Here is a 20,440-nt window from a genome sequence, read left to right as displayed (position 1 = left end):
TTTTTTTTATTCTTGGCATAGTGTCACGTGTCCATGGATAGATGTTCCAAAGTTCTGTGTGAAATGTGGGTTCAACTCCATGTCTTTGAATTACCAAACGATTTGCAAACTGATATGTTAATCATTGTCTAGTGTAGTATGCAATCTGGCTTTACACTGTCTTCTTTCACTGCCAGTAAGTTTTATCACCATATTTTCTATCAAGTCCTTATACGTAGCTGTTATCTTTCACTGTGATAACTCTGCCACATCTACTCATCAGTGCATATAGACCATTATGAGGACTAAGATTTATGTGATGTAACAGTGGGAGTCCACTGTCAAGCTAAACTGTCAGTTATTTTATCTTCTCGGACAAAATTGACTTATGGCCGATGAATTTTATAGCAAACATGCTGTAGCAAAGATATTCGAGGCAAAGAAGCTGATGGTGAAAATACCCGACATGGTGCATAACAGTTCCCAGATGGACAGGAGTGACTGTCGTACCATTAATGTGTGTAGTTATTCAGATATGCAGGTCCATCCTCGGGGAATAAACACACACTTCGTGCACACACACACACACACACACACACACACACACACACACACACCCCTCCCTCACCTCAGGCCCTCTGAATCTAAGCAACCACTTTAATCTTAATCCTTTAAATGTGATTATTATTATTATCATTATTATTACTTTAGGTAATTCTGGGAATTCTACTTCCTCCTTCAATTCTCAGCTTGGAGTTCAAGAACAAAGACGACATGCCCTACATGACACAGGCCCAGGAAATACATCTCCAAGAGAAGGAGCCAGAAGAACCAGAGAAGCCCACAAAGGAAAAAGATGAAGAGGATATGGAACTGACGGTAAGAAAATACTACGCAGTTATTGTCCCTGGGGAGAACCCCTAATCCACTTGTCCCATCGCTATGGCTTAAGATTCAATAATTCTGGAGGTCAGCCTCCCCCCAGGTACTTTTATTTAAAGTATTGAGGCCAGGATATCATAAAAGTGTCCCCTCTATGCACACATAACATGATTGTAGGGACTCATTCTATGTGAAATTCTCCAGCCAGTGTCCGTGGTTCAAGACAACCCAATGGAATTCAAAAGCAAGGCACCCTCAATTTTCCAAACCGGCAGTGCTTTGTAAACAACCATGTGATGTGGCAGCTTTTGCCCACAAAGAAGGAAAAAGAGAATTCATGATTCGGGAGCAGCCAGCTTCACTGAGCTGGAACTGTTTCGCTGATCAGAAGCTAAGCCTTTATCTGTCTTCGGGGTCAGGCTCACAATACAGGACTAATTGAATTTTGAGGTTTGTATGGAAGGCTTTTATTAGCTCTTCCTGGTATAATTATAGTGCATGGATGCTTTGTTCTGCAGGGGGAATGGGCCAGCTGGGCATAGGACAGCTTCCCGCAACCTCCGCCTGAGCAGCGTGACTGCCGCTGGATTGTATCCAAGGTCTAAAAATACCACATGCTGTTAAAGGGACAAATAAGGCTTCATAGCTTTGGACACATCGAGCTACAACTCCGTAGGACCTCCCTGATATTCCCCACCGTCCCCACCACTCTGACCAGTGACTGCGGTGACCCAGAGAAGCTGCAAGGGGAGAAAACAAAAATTGCTTTTGCTCAGGTGGCAAAAGGCCTTCCCATTATTATCCTAGTGGGACCACCCTGTGAATTGTTTTTCCTCCAGATAAACAATATCTCCTTCCAGTAAGTCCTTTCTAAAGATCTATTTTCAGGCACAATTTCAGCCCCACATTGAGCAGGGTATATTCATCGGGCCACTCTTTTGATTGATTAATCATTCACAGCTTTTGACTCACTGAATTTAAAGCCCATATGTGCTTTCAGTTTCAACTTATAAAAATTGGTGGAGGAATCTATTTCCCACTATGACAGGATCAGATGAATGTCTTCCCTAAAGATCTTGCCTTAACTTTGGCCTCTGAACCCCTTCAAGGAGAGAAAATGATATTTTGATCAGTGGCAGAAATATTGTAGCAGCCCTGCAGAATCTTCACTGAATACTTCAGCAAAGGGGTAGAGAGTGTGTTCTCTGGATCCAGAATCCTGCCCCATCACCTACTCACTGTGGGACCATGGGCACAGTTTTTAAACCTTTAACATGGGAACAACATTATTATTATTATTATTATTATTATTATTATTATTACCAGCTTACAGGTACATGTAGACTATGTAAAAAGTGTACATGGAAACTATGTAGACTGGTGTCTAGCACACGGTAAGCCTTGATAAATGTTTGCTAATATTGTTATAACAGTGCTAAATGCTTCACATGGACTCCTCACAGCAATCCCACAAGGTAGGTTCTATTATCCCATTTTACAGATAAGGAAGCTGAGACTCAGAGAGGTTAAATTGCCCAAGGTTACCCAGCTAATTAGTTATAAAGCGAGGATTAGAACCCAGGCATATTCCACTGGCCACGCTTTTACCCGATAGGCTAAGGAATGCAAAAAAAGTTTTTTCCTAGTCTCAAATGTAGATACCCAGCTGCTTTTGGTCCACCAAGCAGCACAGAGAATCCAAACGCGATGCATGGAAGTATGACATGGCCTTGGCATTGGCCTACCTCCTAGGAAGGCTCAAGGAAAGATTTTAGGAAGGTAGCCAGAAGCTGAAGGCAGTATTCTTTCTGGTTGGTTCTCAAGGAAGAAAACAAATGAGGCAGCTCTCTTCTCCTGCTCAGTGTAGCGATTTGAGGACCTGATCCTTCAAGAAGACACAATAAAAAATGTATCTCTGGACTGAAAGGAAAGTCTGCTTCCCAGAGAATAGACCCGGTAGTTGTTTCCTGAGAACGCAAGTAGAAGACACCACCCTAACATTACTCCGTAAGCTTCTTCCCCAGACGCTGGACCAGCAGGGAGTGGGCTGCCAAAGTTGTCTTTAAGGTGGAGCATCCTTTGGCCCTAATGACAAATTCTGTCATTGCTGGAACCCTGGTATCTGCTCACCCTGGACAGGAGTGGAGAATGCAGCTTATTAATACCTCTGATCTTTCATAGGATCAATATTTGCTATTCTGTGTTAGACCACTCTATCCTCTCTTGGAACGGTATATTTTCCCTTGGCCCATTCAAAATTATGCATGAAATATCAGCCTTGATTTGCTTCATTTTAGTAGCATTTAGTATCTTTGTTTACCTCACAGGATCTTATCCAGACTTGACATCTGTGTTCAGACAGCAAAGATTTTTCAAATTCATATTGTGCAGTTTTGTCTGTATTTGACCCGGTTACCTTCCATTTTAAGGAATGTGGGCAAAGGAAATATTTGACTGCTGGAGAAAGAAATCAACAAAATCAGCAAGTTAATCTTCTTCAGCAAGAATGAATAAAATATCAAAAATGCTTTACTTAAACCCATAGAAAACAAGCCTTTTAAAAATGCATTCACTTTGGAATATATCTAAATCATAAAGATAAAACAGGTTGTTGTGTTTTTGGTTTTGTTTTACCTGCATTGTCAGATAAATGTCATGTACTTCACCTAATAATGTCCCACCATGTCCACAGACTCAGGACTTTACTATGACTCTTGGGAAAGTCACTGTCCCTAGAGGTTACCTGAAGATGCCACTTTCCAAGATGCCTAAAACCCTCCAAGCTGCCTTTGCTCTCATCTCATTGTGTCCCCAAATGGCATTGTATTGTTGTGCATCTAAATAAGCAAAACAGAAGTAGGATAATTATGTTACATAAATTATAAATTATAGAGGGCCAAATATCATATAACCTAAGAATTTCTTGGAGTCAGTGATCAATGTTTATGGAACTTGACTGCTGTCTAGTGTGCTCTATCCATCACGGAGTTTGATTCAACTTGCTGATCAAAATCAGCACTTCGATAGGCCATAGCATAGAATATTACATATTCATTAACTCAAGATATTTTTTCTAGCCGAAGTCTCCATAAAGGAATGGAAATTACCTTCTCCAGAAATCCCATTGGTCAAAAGTAAATCATTTGTGATTTTTTCCCCCCACATATATGCGTATGAGTGAAGTGGATTTTTGAGGCAATGACAAAAATAGTTGGAACCAGTGTTTTATGTTTCAGATAAGGTGGTTTGAAACCTGGTGGTTGTCTCTGTTCTAAACTGCAAAATGAATTATTTCTATAATTAGGTCTCTCAACTCAAAACCCATATTCCCAGTACTTTTTGCTTGTCCCCAATCCTTGTCAGTCTCTGAGCACTTAAATGGTTTTATCCTGTTCACGTATTTAATGAAAATTTTATTTCGCAAACATTGTAGAACTAATCTTGTCTTAGAACGATATTGAAAGAATTAAAGCCAAGAAACTATGCTGTGATAGAGTCCTAATGACATCCTTTTTTTTGCTGGTGAGAGATACCGACTCGATCATTTCAGTCAAGAGTATCTGACAAAGTCTCAGATCACTTTCAAGATTAGCTAATACTTACTGAGCACGTATTAAGCGCCAGATGCTTACTGATTGTAGATCAACTTTATAGCAGGTGCTAGTAATACCTTCATTCTACAGACAAAGGGACTAAGTCTCAGAGAGGTTAAAAGCCTTGCCCAAGGTGCCATGGACTCTAAGTGTCCGGGTGAGGGCTTGATCCTCCTTCTGAGTGACCCAAAGGAACTCTTCACCATTAGGATCTTAGCCATGTTTGGGGCATCCTGTCACTTGCCACCCAGATATGCATGTGTCTGCCTTTTCCGCACATTCTGCCTTTTTTGCAATATTTAATTATAATTGTTGTTGCTGCTGTTGTCATGAATGAGAAGGAAATAATTCCCTTCTTAAGGAACTCTCCAACAGCTTGGAGAGGAGGGCCTTCCCAGGTCAGGCTTGACTTCTCCCAGTCCCACCTGGTTACTCTCCCACGCAGAGGACGGCGGTGTGCCCAGGTGTTGCCATGAAACTAACGCCAGCAATAATTCAGGTTTTACAGGGTTTGAAATCAGAGAACCAAGGCATATGTCTAAGGGTAGGGGAGATATTCCTAAATAACTAAGCTCCAGGCATTTCAATAAATTAACCTCTTGAATGCACATCACTTTTGGATAAATTAGATATCAGAGGCCCAAATTACCTTTGAGTTAAGAACCCTTAGCCTGAGTGGAGACACAATTTGAACCCAGATCTGCATGTTTCACAATATATATGGGGAAAGGGGGTTGGGAGAAAAGGCAGATTTATGATCTTCCAAGGCTACATTCCTGCCTCCCTCTGGGTATCTTCTATCACTCCCATCTTCCAGAGGTCCAAAAGTGAAAGACACAAGAATGGTCAAGAAATATTCTGAAAGTCTTACATCCCCTGCAAAGGTACACAGATTCTGTGTATTAGGTTGGTGCAAAAGTAATTGCAGTTTTTGCCATTTTTAACCTTAAAAGCACCGCAATTACTTTTGCACCACTTAATATAATGCAAATGCACAATCTCTAAATCTCTGGGGGCCTTAGACAAAGCTCTTAGGTTCAATGAGCATGTTTTCCTCATCAGTAAATGAGCACGTTGAATTCCGTGCTCTCCAGAGCCCTGGCGTGATGGTATCAATTCTCTTCTATGATAGGCTATGTTGGGACGAAGTAACGGGGAGTCCTCCAGGAAGAAGGACGAAGAGGAAGTTCAGAGCAGGCACCGGTTAATCCCGTTGGGCAGGAAAATCTATGAATTCTACAATGCACCGATCGTGAAGTTCTGGTTCTACACTGTAAGTATCTTTCCTTCTTCCTAACGGATGGCCACAAAAAGCCAATGTCAATTGCTCATGCACCTGGGTGGTTCCCTCTATGAGTCATAATATGGGGACTACACAGGCAGAAAAGAAAGCTTTATGACCTTGCTGTTTGCAATAGCTTTGCAAGATTTGTGGAGTTTGTGAGGGAGCTTCCACAGCTTCTACATTTCTCCTTCTTGCAGAATATAAAGGAAATAGTAAAAGTGAGAACTAACAGAAATAGAAGTGAGATGAGTATGAATCTAGTCGAGCAGAAAATAGATGTCCTTTTACAAAATGTTTTCCTGTTCTGGATGTATGAGTGCGGGATCAGAGTTGCCCATTTTGAAGGACAATGCTGGGTTTGGGGGGGACATTAGGTGGGTACAGGCTGAGCAGAGTGTGAGAAGGATCACTACTAAAGATACGTAGCATTAGTGTGTAATTACTCCCATCTGGTAGTGTCATCAAACAGCCTTTCTTGCTCTGTCACAGTTAACATGCAAACAAAGCAGCAAAAACTATGTGAAGCAAACTACAGTCATGGCAAATATTGTTCAGTAAGCACACCCTGCAAACATTTTCTGCCCACAAGATGAAAACTTGTCCTTGAAATCGCTTCCTGGTGTGGTAGAAATGGCTCGACTGTTGGGTTTCTACTTCTACTTTTCAATCATATTTTAAGCTTAAGGTGAGCTGTGGCCCAACTCATCTCGTCTTCTCTCCTGCCACAGTTTGAACTGTGCCAGATGATGGGCAATTCATCTATATTTTTGACCTTTCTCACAACTAGCTACATACCCATCCCTTGAGTCAGCAATAGGATAATCGCATCTGAAGGCCAAGATGACTCAAAGGACCCTAAGAGGTACTTTTTGTGTGGTCCTGTATGGTAACACTTAATGCCATCAACCTCAGCACTATCGACATTTTGGGTAGAGTAATTCTTTGTTAAGGTAGCAGCCCCTGTGCATTGTAGCGTGTTTTCCAGCATCCCTGACCTCTGGCCACTAGATGCCAGTAGCATGCTCCACACCCCAACTATGACAACCAAAATGTCTCTAGACATTGCCAAGTGTCCCCTTGTGGGGAAAAATTGCCACCAGTTGAAAACCACTGCTCTCAAGTGTGGACTTGAGAGAGGATGAGATAATATCAAAATATAAACATTAGATTTTTGTAGTGAAGTAAAAGTTCAAGTTTATTAATGTTTCAAAAAAATTCTCCGTTGGAAAAAATATAACTAAGTCATGCAAAAATCATTTCTATTGATAAGCTTTCTACAGTTATATATTATTTTTACCTTGCAAAAAACAATTTAGTGGTGACACAAATGGACTTTGGAATCAGACAGCCTGAGTAGAAATTCTGTCTGCCTCTGTATTAGTAAAGTAACTTGTGACCTCAAGCAAGTTATTTTAGCACTCTGTCACTAATTTCCTTAAGAGGAGAATAATAATAATACCTACTTTATAAGGTTTAGTAAAGATTAAATGTGTTAAAATGTGTAAAGCACTTAGAACAGTGCCTGGAATGCATAAGCAGAAAAGTAGCTTGTTGTTCCTACACTAGGAACAACACTGAAGAGCAAGGTGGTGTTTTATTCATCCATCCACTCAACAATAATAAAATGCCATGTATTGAATACCTACGATGAGGCACTGTTCTAGTTGCTTTATCTATACTCTCCCTAACCTAAAAGTTGAATCAAGGTAATATTTTGATTGCATGTTACACTCAGGTCTATCCTTCCTCTTATAATAGGGCTGCCCCAATTGTCGCACCTAGAACAGGACTTGGCGAACAAGGACCCACGGGCCCAATCTAACCCTCTGCCTGTTCTTATGGCCTGTGAGCTAATAGTAGATGTATATGTTTAAAGAGTTAAAATAAAATCAAAGAAAGACTGCTTTGCACCACATCAAAATTGTTTAAAATGTACATTTCAGTGTCCATAAATGAAGTTTTATTAGGACACAGTCAGACTCATTCACTTACGGGTACTCTGGCTTCTTCTATGCTACAACTGGTGAGTTGATTACTTGCTATAGAGCCCATCAGACCCACAGAGCCTTAAAATTTTATGATCTGGCCCTTTACAGAAAATGTTTGCAGACTCCTGATCCAGAGCATAAAGAAATCAGCACAAGAATGATCTATCACCTTTATCAATAGAGCACTCACTTCTTTTATCCTTCCCGGGCATTCCTCTTTTTTTCTTGATCTGTGTTCAATATTCATTTTATTTCCTTGATTCCTCTAATCCCCACTTTTTCAGCTGAGGCAGGTAATTAGCCAAGAATCGTTTTAAATAACAAATGCCCTGGCCAGTGGTTCTCAGCCTTGGCTATACATGGAATCATCATCACCTGGAGTGCTAGTACTTGGGTTCTATTTAATCTACATCTTTATCTATTAAAAAAAAAAAAAAGACACCTGAGTTCTAGTCTCTGAGATTCTAATGTCATTGGTCTGAGGCATAGCCTGGGCATGAGGATATTTCAAAGCTCTCAGGTGGTTGTAATGGACAGCCAGAACTGAGAACCACTACCCAAGACAGAGAACTGAGTTTTTAGCCCAGTATTTCCATACTGATAAGGAGTTTTGGTAGAAATGCAAATTCCTGGCCCTATCATGGATCCAGTAATTCTCTAGGACAGAGCCTGAGAGGCAGTCTGTTTAACAAACATCTCAAGTGACTCTTGTGGTCCAGGAAGCTTAGGACACACTGCTTTTTCCTTGTATCATAAGCGGCAGGTGGTGAAACTGCCTCTTTGGGAAGCTCATGTATCCTGCTCCCTTCTACATGGCTGATTGGATTAGCCTCAGCAAGCCCATCAGACTGGATGCTCCCGTCACATTCAGTTGTGTTTATACAACAATTTCCAGAAATCCATATTTATTTATTGACAAAGCCCAGCCTCAAGGAAGTAAATGGAGAAGGTGAGTGCCAGTCTTTTAAATACCCAGAGATGCTTCACCATAAAATTCAGCTTTACATCAAAGGTGCCATTTGCTTTCGGTTGTATTCTTTTCTGTAAGAGTATCTCCCACTCGTATTTCCAAAAGTATCCCCTTCTACACTCTCATGGTTCTTAAAGTAGGACACACCTCATTTCCACATAACCTCACTTCCATATTGTAGCAAGTTTCCAGAGAGCATGTTGGGTCCTCTTCTGTTCCAAGAGGAAAGGAGGCAGGGATCCAACTGGCTTCCAGGCCATGTTTGTGATGAAAGCTGGTTTCAAGTACCCAGCTGGAGAGCTTGCAAATTCAAGGTGTGAAGTGGCCCCAGGTCAGACAGCACCAACACATTCCTCCCTCTACTAACACCATGGCCCCCTCCACTCTCTAGGGGCAGCAGGAAAAGGAGGAAGGAAGGAGTGGCACAGCCCTTCAGGGATCCACAGGCCACAGCAGCAGGTGTTGGTGCTTATGTTTCCCAGGTTAGCAGTCATGCATCTTGGTTACTGGAAAATGTGTAAAAAGAATATATACGCCTATCAAATACACATTCTTATAGGAGTCCCACTGACTTAAATAAGAATCATAAGGTTATATTTCTTTTCCAAGCTTTGACGGTCTACATCCAGCTTATTAAAGCTTACAGAATATGTGTGTGACACACACACAGACCCCATTAAAGCACATCACGTTCAGGTCGTCTGTAGCAGGTCCCCGTGAATGTTCTAAGGTAGGTTGCTTCTGAGAGCAGCCACTCAGCTGTTGGGCCATGTAAACATGTTTACAGCCCTATATTTGTGGAAGTGCATATTTTGAGTTGTCCCAAATATTCTTGATTCTATTTGATTATGGTTATAGCTTGATTATGGGATTTTTGGTTTTGATATTTGATTATTTGGTTATAGCTTGATTATGGGAAGAAAAGTATTGCAGAGTAACAGGACAGGCAGAAGTTAAAAAGGATGATAGTGGAGGAAGCATAAACAATAATGAGGGCAATTTTTAAAAGGAAAAAAAAGAGATGAATAGTTTACAGAGGAGCAAAAGGAAGCAAGGACTGACTGAGGTAAGAGGAGACAAGAGGAATAAAAGTTTCTTGAAAAAAGAGGCAAATAATGTTATCCACCATTCGTTAGGCCTCTACACTGAGTCGCGAGATACATACATGTCATACACACATACACACGCATACCCAGTCTTTCCAAAAGCTTTATAAGGTCAGTAGCAAACATTTTCATTTCACAGAATGGAGGCCCAGGCGGGTGAGGTGATATATACAAAATGAAACAGCTAGCACGTAGTTGAGATAAGATTTAAATCCAAGTTTTACTGACTTCTGCATCTACATTCCTTTCACCAAACAAGTACGCTAGACCTGTATTCAGAGGACAGAGGCAGCTGGAGTTGTTGCAGGCATACCTTGTGTTACTGCACTCCACTTTAGGGTGCTTTACAGATGTTGTATTTTGTTTTTTACAAATTGAAGGCAAGACCCTCTACCAGCAAAAACATGGTGACTTGCTTTATTGTGATGCTAACATAATTGCACTCGTCTGGAACTGAATCCGCCATATCTCCGAGGTATGCCTGTACTTAAGTACGGAAAGGCAGAGGTTCTGGAATAATTGTGTGTGTCACTGGGCCGACATGTGACAAGAGAAGATAATGCTTTGGAATGTTTTACAATGAATTGGGTGACATGATAAACACCAGGGCATTTAACAAGATTCATTTCACCTAGAAGGGATAGAATAGGATCCAACAAAGAAAAGGACGCAACCAGAAAGAGAGAAGGATTTCAGGTCAGAAGGAGGCTTAGAGTATGGTTTAGAGTTCAATCACAGAAGTCCTTTCTTTGCATTTTGCCAAATACAGTGTACACAGGGACTGGCGAGTGGAGGCCAGTCTGTAATGGTGAACACAAACCACATGAACCAAATTCCATTTTAACACGTTGCGTACAGCGGGGTTTAAATCCCTCGTGAAGATTCTCGTGATCCGTACGCAACGTGTTAAATAGTACCTTACGTGATTTCAAATAGAGTAGACTCTTTTCAGGTGAGGTTTTCACAGTGTGCTAATGATCCTGAAGGGGAGGGATAGGAACTGAGGCATGGACTAAAATGACAGTCCCTGAGGGGGTGAGTGTACAAGAGCAAAACTCTCCTGTGGAGAATGAGCCCTGCAGGCCCTCCAACATCTACGTAACTGCTCTTATGCTTCCATACGTAATCTCACTGAACTCCCAAATGAACATTCGTCCTTCAAGAGATGAGAAATTATGTGGTTGTGTCTGTAAATGCACCAATGTACTAGGGACTCAGAAAATATTTTTGACTCATATTAAGAATCTATGTATCCACACACAAAAAAAAAAAAAAAAAGAAGAAGAAGAAAAAAAAAGGAGGCGGGAGGGACAAAGAAAGAAAGGAAGGAAGGGGAGGAAGGGAGGTCCCCTTAGTAGAAAAAGCAGCATTTCTCTAGCTCTGTAGGTTGCCATTTTCCCTTTGTGGCTCCCAGCCATGTTGCACTTTCTCTACCTTCTAAGCTGCCCCAGGGTTCTGGAGTCACACTCTATCTCCAGAAACCTCAAGGCCTCAATCCTTTGCCCACACTGTGTCCTATTTGCTATATAGGCTCCAATGATTGCCAATTTGAATAAACTCACTCTTAGTTCCTACTCAGAGCCCCCGAGGCCCCTAAATCCCACAAGTGCCATCCTCAGCTTGAAGCATTGCATCGAAAGTTTTACCTTATATGCTGTTTCCCCTAGGTGAGTTTGGTTTTTTTCCCTCCAGAGGCTTCTTGGCCTCTTATGCAAGAACCGCACCAGCCCTCCTACGTTCCACTCATCTAGACATAACTGAATCCTCTAGTGACGGTCACCAAACTTGAACTCTGAGGCATTTTCCAGGATACCCAGCCATTCACCCCATCCCATCGGGGTTCAGCCTCTGATATTAGAGCCTCATGAACATTAAACCGCACTCCAAGCTACAGTAGGCCACACAGAATGGCCAGTTAGCCATTTCTTTCTATAAATTGCTTTTTGTTCTCTTGTTTCAAAGAAGCAGGAACCAGTAAGGAATATCCCAACTTGAATAGGGCAGGAAGGTGATACAATGGAAAATAGGTAAAACCTTCCCAGGGCACTGTCAAGCCCAGCGCATGAAGGTAGGAGGGGAAAAAAGACATTAACTCAGGAGAGAATTAAAGTGGGGCTTCTAGACAAAGTCCAGGCTATTTTTATGTTGGTTTGATGAATGTACACGTATAGCAAGTGTCTTCTTTTCCTTCTTACTGCCATTTAATCCACCTGGCATTCATGAGGCAAAAATCCACTGTGCTGCCCTAGTTCAAGAGCCTGAAGCTCATGCATGAGCAAGAGCAACCACTGAGAGAAGAGTTTCCCCATTTAGCCAGGAAGTCATGAGAAACTTGGTAATTGCCAAAGAAAATGATGCATCATGGTACACAGGTACAAGCAAAGTACTGGAACCCAGAGACCTTTGTAAGGGTCAAAAGGAAGATTGCGTATAAAATTATTTCAAAAAGTATGTTCTTTTTTTTTTCTTTTGATAGTTTAGAGCTTTCAAGTTCATTTCTTCATGCATTCTGAGTCCTGCTTGCCGACCTTGTCCTGCCACACGCTGGCCTCGCCCAAGGGCAGGGCTCCCAGGTCTTTGCAGCTCAAGCACCAACAGTATTGTGTTTCCTTACAGCTGGCGTACATCGGATACCTGATGCTCTTCAACTATATCGTGTTAGTGAAGATGGAGCGCTGGCCTTCCACCCAGGAATGGATTGTCATTTCCTATATTTTCACTCTGGGAATAGAAAAGATGAGAGAGGTAACTGGTTTCATACAAAGGAACTGAGGGGGAAAAACAGTGGTTCATTACATTGTGCATGGAGGGGAGAGGGGAACACTGGAGATCCAAATTCATCCAGAAACTATTTTCTCTAATGCTGCTGTAGAAATATGGGCTTGGCTTTGAGGGCTGCTGACAAACTGGGGAGGCTTCACAGTGTGTGTTCACAGGGTTGTCACTCCATGAGTGCTTAGGGTTTAGTCCCTTTTCTGCTGACATAGCTCTTGCCCCTGGAAACCCTCAAGTTATTTTCAGTGCTGTTTACACCTCTCTTTTCTCATCTCTATAAACATAACTTTTTACATTTTTCCACCTTTTAAAAAATCTTTGCATTTTTCCACTTTTAACTCCCATTGCAACCCCTCACTCTGGGTCTTTTTGGACACGGTCCACCGATACCTGTGATTCTCCAAATGCATTTCAGCAGCTCTGGGAGGAACTATGCTTTCATTCGTTACTTTATTCTCTGGTTTATTCCCCCCTCAATATTTATTTTGCACCTGCTGGGTACCAGCCTTTCCACCAGGCCTGGCATCACCTAGGTGCATTGAGCATACTTCTTCTCATCCTTCAGGTTGAGGATGTGGGTCCCTCTCTTCGCCCCCACCCCCACCCCTACTGAGTAAAAGGAGTGCTCATAACACCACCCCTCTGTGACTTGAAGTCAAAGCTCGCCTCAGAAGCCATCAGCTTCAGAGCCGCTAAAGTGAATGTACTCAAGCAACAGTCCACCAGAGGGCCTTGCAGCCCTGCTCAACGCGCTCCGCACTCCCCTCCCCAAGCCTGGAGGGAAGGCAGGCCTCCGCATTCCCCCCTTACACTAGTCTGCAGGAGAGACCTCTTCTGGAAGAACTGCTCCCTGTCAAGTCCACTGCATCCTCTGAACTCTGGAACAATCCTACTCACTGTACTACGGGGAGTCGGGAAATAGATTGGGACCCACAGAAAACAAGGATTCCTACAAATCCACAATTTTGCCCTCCATTATTCAAACAGATTAAGAGACCCTTACTATCTTAGAGTTTAGTTCTAGAATGTTCTCCGCCAGAGAAAAAGATGCAATATCTATTAGATACCATCGTATTGGGATCATTTAAAAAAAAAAAAATCTCATGTATATATTTAGAGCCCTTCTCTTGGGTTTAATCTGCTTTGGGTATGTTTAAATTCTAACCAGAGAGTTTGGATATCGGTACACCAGTCCCATTTGATAGATTTTTAAAATATATTTTAAAAATAATTTAAAAGGATGCCTTGCCTTCTTGCCTTGTTCCTACCAGTTGACAGTGCCTGCTACTTCCTGATCAGTTTGTGGATTTCCCATTTGTAAACAAAAACAGTAATCAGTTTGCTTCAGTCTCCGTGTAGCTCTCTCAGACCTGAGGCCTGCTCCTCCTGCTAAGACTCTGTTGCTGTGAAGTGTCGGCTCACTCTCTTGTGATTTAACGCCCAGATGCATATTCCTTCCCCATAAGCAGAAAAGGGGAAGACTTGAGCAGGGAGACTGGAATCCCTCCAGGGACCAGACTGGAAGAAGACAGGGAGCAGTCTGTACTCCACAGACTGTTCTGGAAGAGGCTGCCAAGCGGGCAGGCTGCCAGGAACCTCAAGGCCTGGATATCCATTTCTCCTGAGGCGGCATATAATAGCAGAGAGGGCAGGGCCTTAGAGGCTGGGGTCAGCGAGGGGTCAAGGGAAGAGTCCTTGCTTCTGAGGAAGCTGTGAAGGAGGGAGGCACTGGCCATCTTAGTGTCTGACCTTTTCCTCTTGAGCCTGGTGAGGCAGCTAGCTCCCTCACCCCCAATCCTGCGGCCTGGAGGCCATGAAAGAAATGCCCAACTGCCAAGGTAGTGAGGACCCCATAGGTCCCACCTCCGTGCCTTCTCACACTCAGCACACAGGCCCACACGATCTCAGACGCAAGATCCTGGAAACATGGGCAAGTGTGTAGGCTGCCTTGCATTCTGAGGGATAGACGAGGAGGGCTCTGCAAGGCTTTGTGGTTTCACATGCTTCCCTCCCACGCGTGGCCCCACATACTTCTGCATTTGGTCACCACAACAAGCCACGGTAATCCCTTAATAGTGGGTAACTGTTTACAGCGTGCGTCAGGAGACGTTATCTCATGTGGGTCCTCATCCCCACAACTCCGTGAAGTAAACGGTGTGGCTGTTATGGCATCCCCACTTTACAGGTATGGGAAGTAAGCCTCAGGGGTTGAGCTGTTTTTCTGTATCCCGCAGCTAGAAAGGAGAACGAGGTCTTCAGGCTGACTGATCCCTCTCTAGGCCCACGGCTCTTTTCACTCCCGCAGTGGGTTCCAAACTGGGATGCTCCTCAGAGCGCCGGGGTGCTAAGGGGTGTCTAAGAGCTCGCTGGAGAAGTGAAAGGCACTGACGGTGGGGGCTCGACTCTTCACTGCTGCTTCATCTCCAGCGGCTTGGCTTTTCTCTCTTTTTTTATGTTGAAATTTCACAAAAATATTTTCACTATTTAAAAAATTATACTACAAACCTCTGTGTTTAACAGTTTTAGTAAATTGTGGGCAAAGGGTTAGAGAAACTCTAAGACACCCCCCCCACCCCACCCCCCACACACAGATTTTTACCAACTTAGGACAGAGCTGGGGGTAAGAAGCCATCAGGACATCAGCAGCTGCAGGAATTCCTGATGGAGAGGACAGTGCTTCTCAATCTGTGGTCACCAGCTTGACCTGGGAATTTGTTCGAAATGTAAATCTTCAAGCCCCACACCAGGCAAACTAAAGTGGAAACTCCAGGGCCCAGCCATCTGTGGTTTACCCCCACCCCCCACAGGTGGCTGATGCGTGCTAGAATTTAAGAAGCCCTGGGCTAGGGTTAGGAATGAGACACTACAAAGGGTGAAGAAGGAGGCTGCCAGGTGGCTCCTGGTATCTTGCTTAGCCTTCTAAGCCCTGTCCTGACTTACTAAGACCTCCCTCCCTTTAAGCCATTAAAGGGGACCTGAGGATTCAAATACTTAGCTGCAGCTTAGACCTGGTCTTTTCTCTCCTATCCTTTGAGAGGTCCTGGGTTGGGAAAGGGGTGGGTCCTGGCTCAAAGAGATGGAAGTCTCAGGGGGTAAACACAAATGATTCATGAAGGTAGCCCTGCTACGTAGCCTCACTGGCTAGCTTCCATGGCTGCTCACATCCCTGGGCGGGCTGTGGTGTGGGATAGGTTGCAACTCCCGCTGTGCAACTGCGCGTTTCATCGAGTGTGTGTAAGCAAAAGGGCCCCTCTAGATTTAAGATAAATCAGAGTCCCACCCAGCAGTTAAGGGGCTGGAGAGGTGTCTGTGAGGTGGCTCTGCAACAATCGGTCAGTGAGCCAACACATATTTATTGAGTATTATGCAACAGGCCCTGGGGAATAAAGGGTCTGCCCTCAGAGATTACAGTCTAGTGGACAGAGATGATAGATAGACAGACATATACACATATACATACATACAGAAGTTAATTTCATATAGTGATAAAATCTTCAAAGAATAAAATAGGATAATATATTAGAGAATGGCTTGGGGCTGTGGATACCATTGCAGGTAGGGTACTCAGGGAAAGTCTCCCTAAAAGGGGGAAATGTGAGCAGAGACCTTGAGGATGAGGAGGAGCCAAACATGTAAAAATCTGGGAGTGGGGTGGCTCTTAACAATAAGGTTGCTGGTTCGATTCCCACATGGGCCTATAAACTGTGCCCTCCACAATAAGATTGAAAAACAACGACTTGACATCCTGAAAAAACACACTATTCCCCAGTATTCCCCAATTAAAAAAAAAAAAAAATCTGGGAGCAGAAAACGCCCAACAGAAAGAACAATTGAAAATGTACTAAGCATAGAATGGACCTGTTATGCTTAAGAGCAAACCACCATGATGGCAGGGTAGGGGATGGGGAGAATACGGTGAGAGGTCCAATGAGGTCATGGTAAGGAGTTTGGATCTTTCTCCATTTGTAATAGAAGCCACTGGAAGCTTTAAGCATTCAATTATCATCATTTGCTTTAGTTTTTATTGTTGTTGTTCATAGAACTCTCAAGGCTCTCTCTTTTATAAACTGAAATATAATTTACTTCTAAGAAAATGAGCAACTCGTAAGGGTACAGCTTGATGAGTTTTCACCTACCTATACAACTGTGATTACCATCCAGATGGTGGCTTACGTTTTTGAAGACTGTCTTGTGTGCTGCTCAGAGAATGGATTGAGGCAGGGTGGGCCACAACAGTGGCAGGGATACCACTCAGAAGGCTGTTGCAGACATCTGGGAGGTGTGATGGGCCTTCAAACAGAGTGGCAGCCGTGGAAGTGGTGAGAAGTGGTTGTGTTTCGAAACAGAGGTGATAGGGCATGTTGGTGCATAGGATGTGGGTGTGGAAGAGAAGAATAAAAAAGTCCTCCCAAGTTAATGGTCTGAGTAACTCAATATGGTGGCACTTTGACTGAGATGGAGGAGGATGTCAGAGACGTACAGGGATATAGGTATCAATAATTTTATAGCAAAACCCTAATGTGTGGCATAGAATTGGAGGCAATGCCCAAAATCAAACTTAGTGTTTATATCTGCGTCTGTATTATTTGCATCTGAGTAGCCTGACCTTTGCTCAGTCGTACATTCATAGCATGCGAGTGTTCATGTATACACAGCCAAACAAAACAAGCTACCGATGTCAACTAATGGACCAAACACTTTTCCAACTGGGCTGAAAAGATAGACCGCAATCCTAACTAACCCCACCCTCTTTCCTGCCTTCCAGATCCTGATGTCAGAGCCAGGGAAGTTGCTGCAGAAAGTGAAGGTGTGGCTGCAGGAGTACTGGAATGTCACAGACCTCATAGCCATCCTTCTGTTCTCTGTTGGGATGATCCTTCGTCTCCAAGACCAGCCCTTCAGGAGTGATGGAAGGGTCATCTATTGTGTGAACATCATTTACTGGTACATCCGTCTATTAGACATCTTCGGCGTGAACAAGTACTTGGGCCCATATGTAATGATGATTGGGAAAATGGTAAGCAGTGTCCTCTGATTCCATGCAATAAATTCTCAAAGGAGGAGTGGTGGTAATATGAAGAGGGAAATCATTCATTGGGGCCTGCTCTCAAGGTCTAACTGGGACGGCCCTGGGGATGTTTTTTTTGTTTTGTTTTGTTTTTTAATTCCTTTTGAGTGTTCAGCGCTTTGAGTACCTCTAGATACTTAACTGAAGAATTAGCCATCACTCACTCATTTATTTACTGAAAAATATATAAAGGTCATCTATTCTGTGTCAAGCACTGGATTAGGAGTTGGGTATGTAAAGGTATTCATTCCATGAGCTATTTAGATGAAAGAAAGGTAAGTAATTACCATACACTGTGAGAATGTTATAATAGAAATGTGTACAACGGGAGCATAGGAAAAAGAACGTAGGTCAGGCAAGGTTTCACATGAAGGTCATATTTTAGCTGGATCTTGGAGGAAGGCTTGAGTCTCCACTCCAAAGTTTTAACAGATTTCCGATTTTTAACATTGCTTTTTTTTTTTTTTTTTCTGAATGAAGTGCTAGGAAATGCCTTTCCCTATACAAAGGGAAGAAAAACACAGTTTATTTGTATTCAGTTTGAAGTGAGCCCTAAATTCGATCAATATAGCATGTGTCTTGTTACACTACTGGAAAAGGATGTCTGTGAAAAACTAGGTTCCAGAGCGATGCCCTACTTATCTCATTCTTTAAAAAGGAATCCCAAGTGGCACACTAATATGCTACCCCACAAATGGCTGTGGATTTGTTCCAACACTCCTTGACCATGTTAGTTTCCAGACTTTCTCCATAAAGACTGAGCCCTAGGAGGACGACATTAGTGTGAGCCTATGAGTATGCAAGTAAATCAGCTCCCTCTCCAAACTCACTAGAGGAATAATAAGGTCCTGACGCCCAGAAACTGGGTGCTTTTTTTCTGAATGAAGTGCTAGGAAATGCCTTTCCCTATACAAAGGGAAGAAAAACACAGTTTATTTGTATTCAGTTTGAAGTGAGCCCTAAATTCGATCAATATAGCATGTGTCTTGTTACACTACTGGAAAAGGATGTCTGTGAAAAACTAGGTTCCAGAGCGATGCCCTACTTATCTCATTCTTTAAAAAGGAATCCCAAGTGGCACACTAATATGCTACCCCACAAATGGCTGTGGATTTGTTCCAACACTCCTTGACCATGTTAGTTTCCAGACTTTCTCCATAAAGACTGAGCCCTAGGAGGACGACATTAGTGTGAGCCTATGAGTATGCAAGTAAATCAGCTCCCTCTCCAAACTCACTAGAGGAATAATAAGGTCCTGACGCCCAGAAACTGGGTGCTTTTTTTTTTTCTTGTTTTTTTTTAATCAGTTCCTTCACTTTTCTAAGTATATCCTCTACTTCACCTGACAGGACATATGTGGAAAAGCCAAGTACCTCCATCCTACAATGGCAAACACCTCTTTCTGAGAAATCTCTTTGCTAATAACCTCCCTTCCACTTCCGTTTATGAGTTGTTGAATCCAACAATTAGTCAATAGATGTCCTTTATCATTCTCACTCGAGTTTTATTATATGTGAGGTTGGAGCAAAAGTATTTGTAACTTTTGCAAGTATTTTTAACCTGTTAAACTGCAATTACTTTTGCACCAACCTAATACATCATTGTTGCTTACTTTTCAGTCAGCAAATCAATATTTATTGTTATTATTGTGTGTATATGTAACTCTACTAAAATGAATCTTAAATAACCAAGACTCTTCCTACAAAAACACTGACAAACTCATGCAAAGAGAGGGAGAATTTAAATCCAACAGGAAGGGTTTATGAGACCATGAACAATTCATTTAACCTGTTTGAAACTCAGTTTACTCATTTCTTAAGTAGTTACAATAAATGTATATCTTATAAGGTTGTTGGATGATTAGAAATAGCACATGTTAAATAGTCAACAGTGTCTGGTTCATAGTGGGTAGTGGATAAATTGTCTCTGTTATTATATTCATATTATATTTGTTAAAGTACAATGAGAGGGGGGAAATTGGTAAGCATAATAATTCTGCTCTATTCCTAACCCTTTTGTACACAACATCAGCATTATTTGGGGAAAATATCTCAAACCTATTCTAGAGAGGAAAAACTTAAATTCAACAAGCTTGAGTTAGACTGAATCCCAAAACTGAATCCCAGTTCAACTGGGAATTTTTGACTAGGGCAAAAAAGAAAAAAATTAATCTTACCCTATTAAAATCTATTATATAATCTTTTTTGTACTTCAGTACTGAATTTGAGATTGTGGTAAAAATTGTTATGTCTAAAAGCAGAGTCTCAGCTTAGAGTCTCTGGAAGAGATTTAGGAGAAAGGATCTGTGGACCCTCCACCCAAGTTATATATAAAACTGTGTGGGTGTATGAATTTTCTGAACAGAGAGGACAAGTTTCCATGGGATTCTCAAATGGATTCTCAAATGGACCCAATGAAAGTGAAGAACGGTAAAAGCTGCAGAATAGGCCAAGTTTTTTCAACCTTGACTCTATTGATATTTTGGACTAGATAATTCATTGTTGTGGAGGCCGTCCTGTGCATTGTAGGATGTTTAGCAGCATCACTGGCTTCTACCCACTCGGTGCCAATAACCTGCGTGTGTGCACACACACATACACACACACCAAAAATGTCTCCAGACTATGCCCTGTGTCCCTTGGGGGGGGGGTGCAAAATTGCCCTCTGTTGCTAACCACTACGTTAGGCAATTACATAATCTGATTGGTTGTTTTTTCTAATTGAGTATTACCTTGTTTTATTTCAATAAATAAAACCTGAAAAGACCCAAACCAAATGTATTACTTTTAAAAGG

At 42.4% G+C, this 20,440-nt stretch overlaps 1 protein-coding gene across 18 annotated transcripts in view; it reads left to right on the top strand.

Moving 5' to 3' along the window:
* Positions 1-20,440, top strand: part of TRPM3 (transient receptor potential cation channel subfamily M member 3) — an 820,394-nt gene that overhangs the window by 732,467 nt on the left and 67,487 nt on the right. For all 18 annotated transcript variants that reach the window (XM_074330560.1, XM_074330553.1, XM_074330550.1 and 15 more), the window contains 4 exons: positions 691-858; positions 5,587-5,727; positions 12,420-12,548; positions 17,344-17,595. In XM_074330560.1, the coding sequence (XP_074186661.1) occupies positions 691-858; positions 5,587-5,727; positions 12,420-12,548; positions 17,344-17,595 (690 nt within the window). The remainder of the gene's footprint in view (positions 1-690; positions 859-5,586; positions 5,728-12,419; positions 12,549-17,343; positions 17,596-20,440) is intronic.

This window comes from Rhinolophus sinicus, linkage group LG04 (genome assembly GCF_036562045.2).
Source record: "Rhinolophus sinicus isolate RSC01 linkage group LG04, ASM3656204v1, whole genome shotgun sequence".
NCBI lineage: Eukaryota > Metazoa > Chordata > Mammalia > Chiroptera > Rhinolophidae > Rhinolophus > Rhinolophus sinicus.
This window is presented reverse-complemented; position numbering and strand designations above follow the sequence as displayed.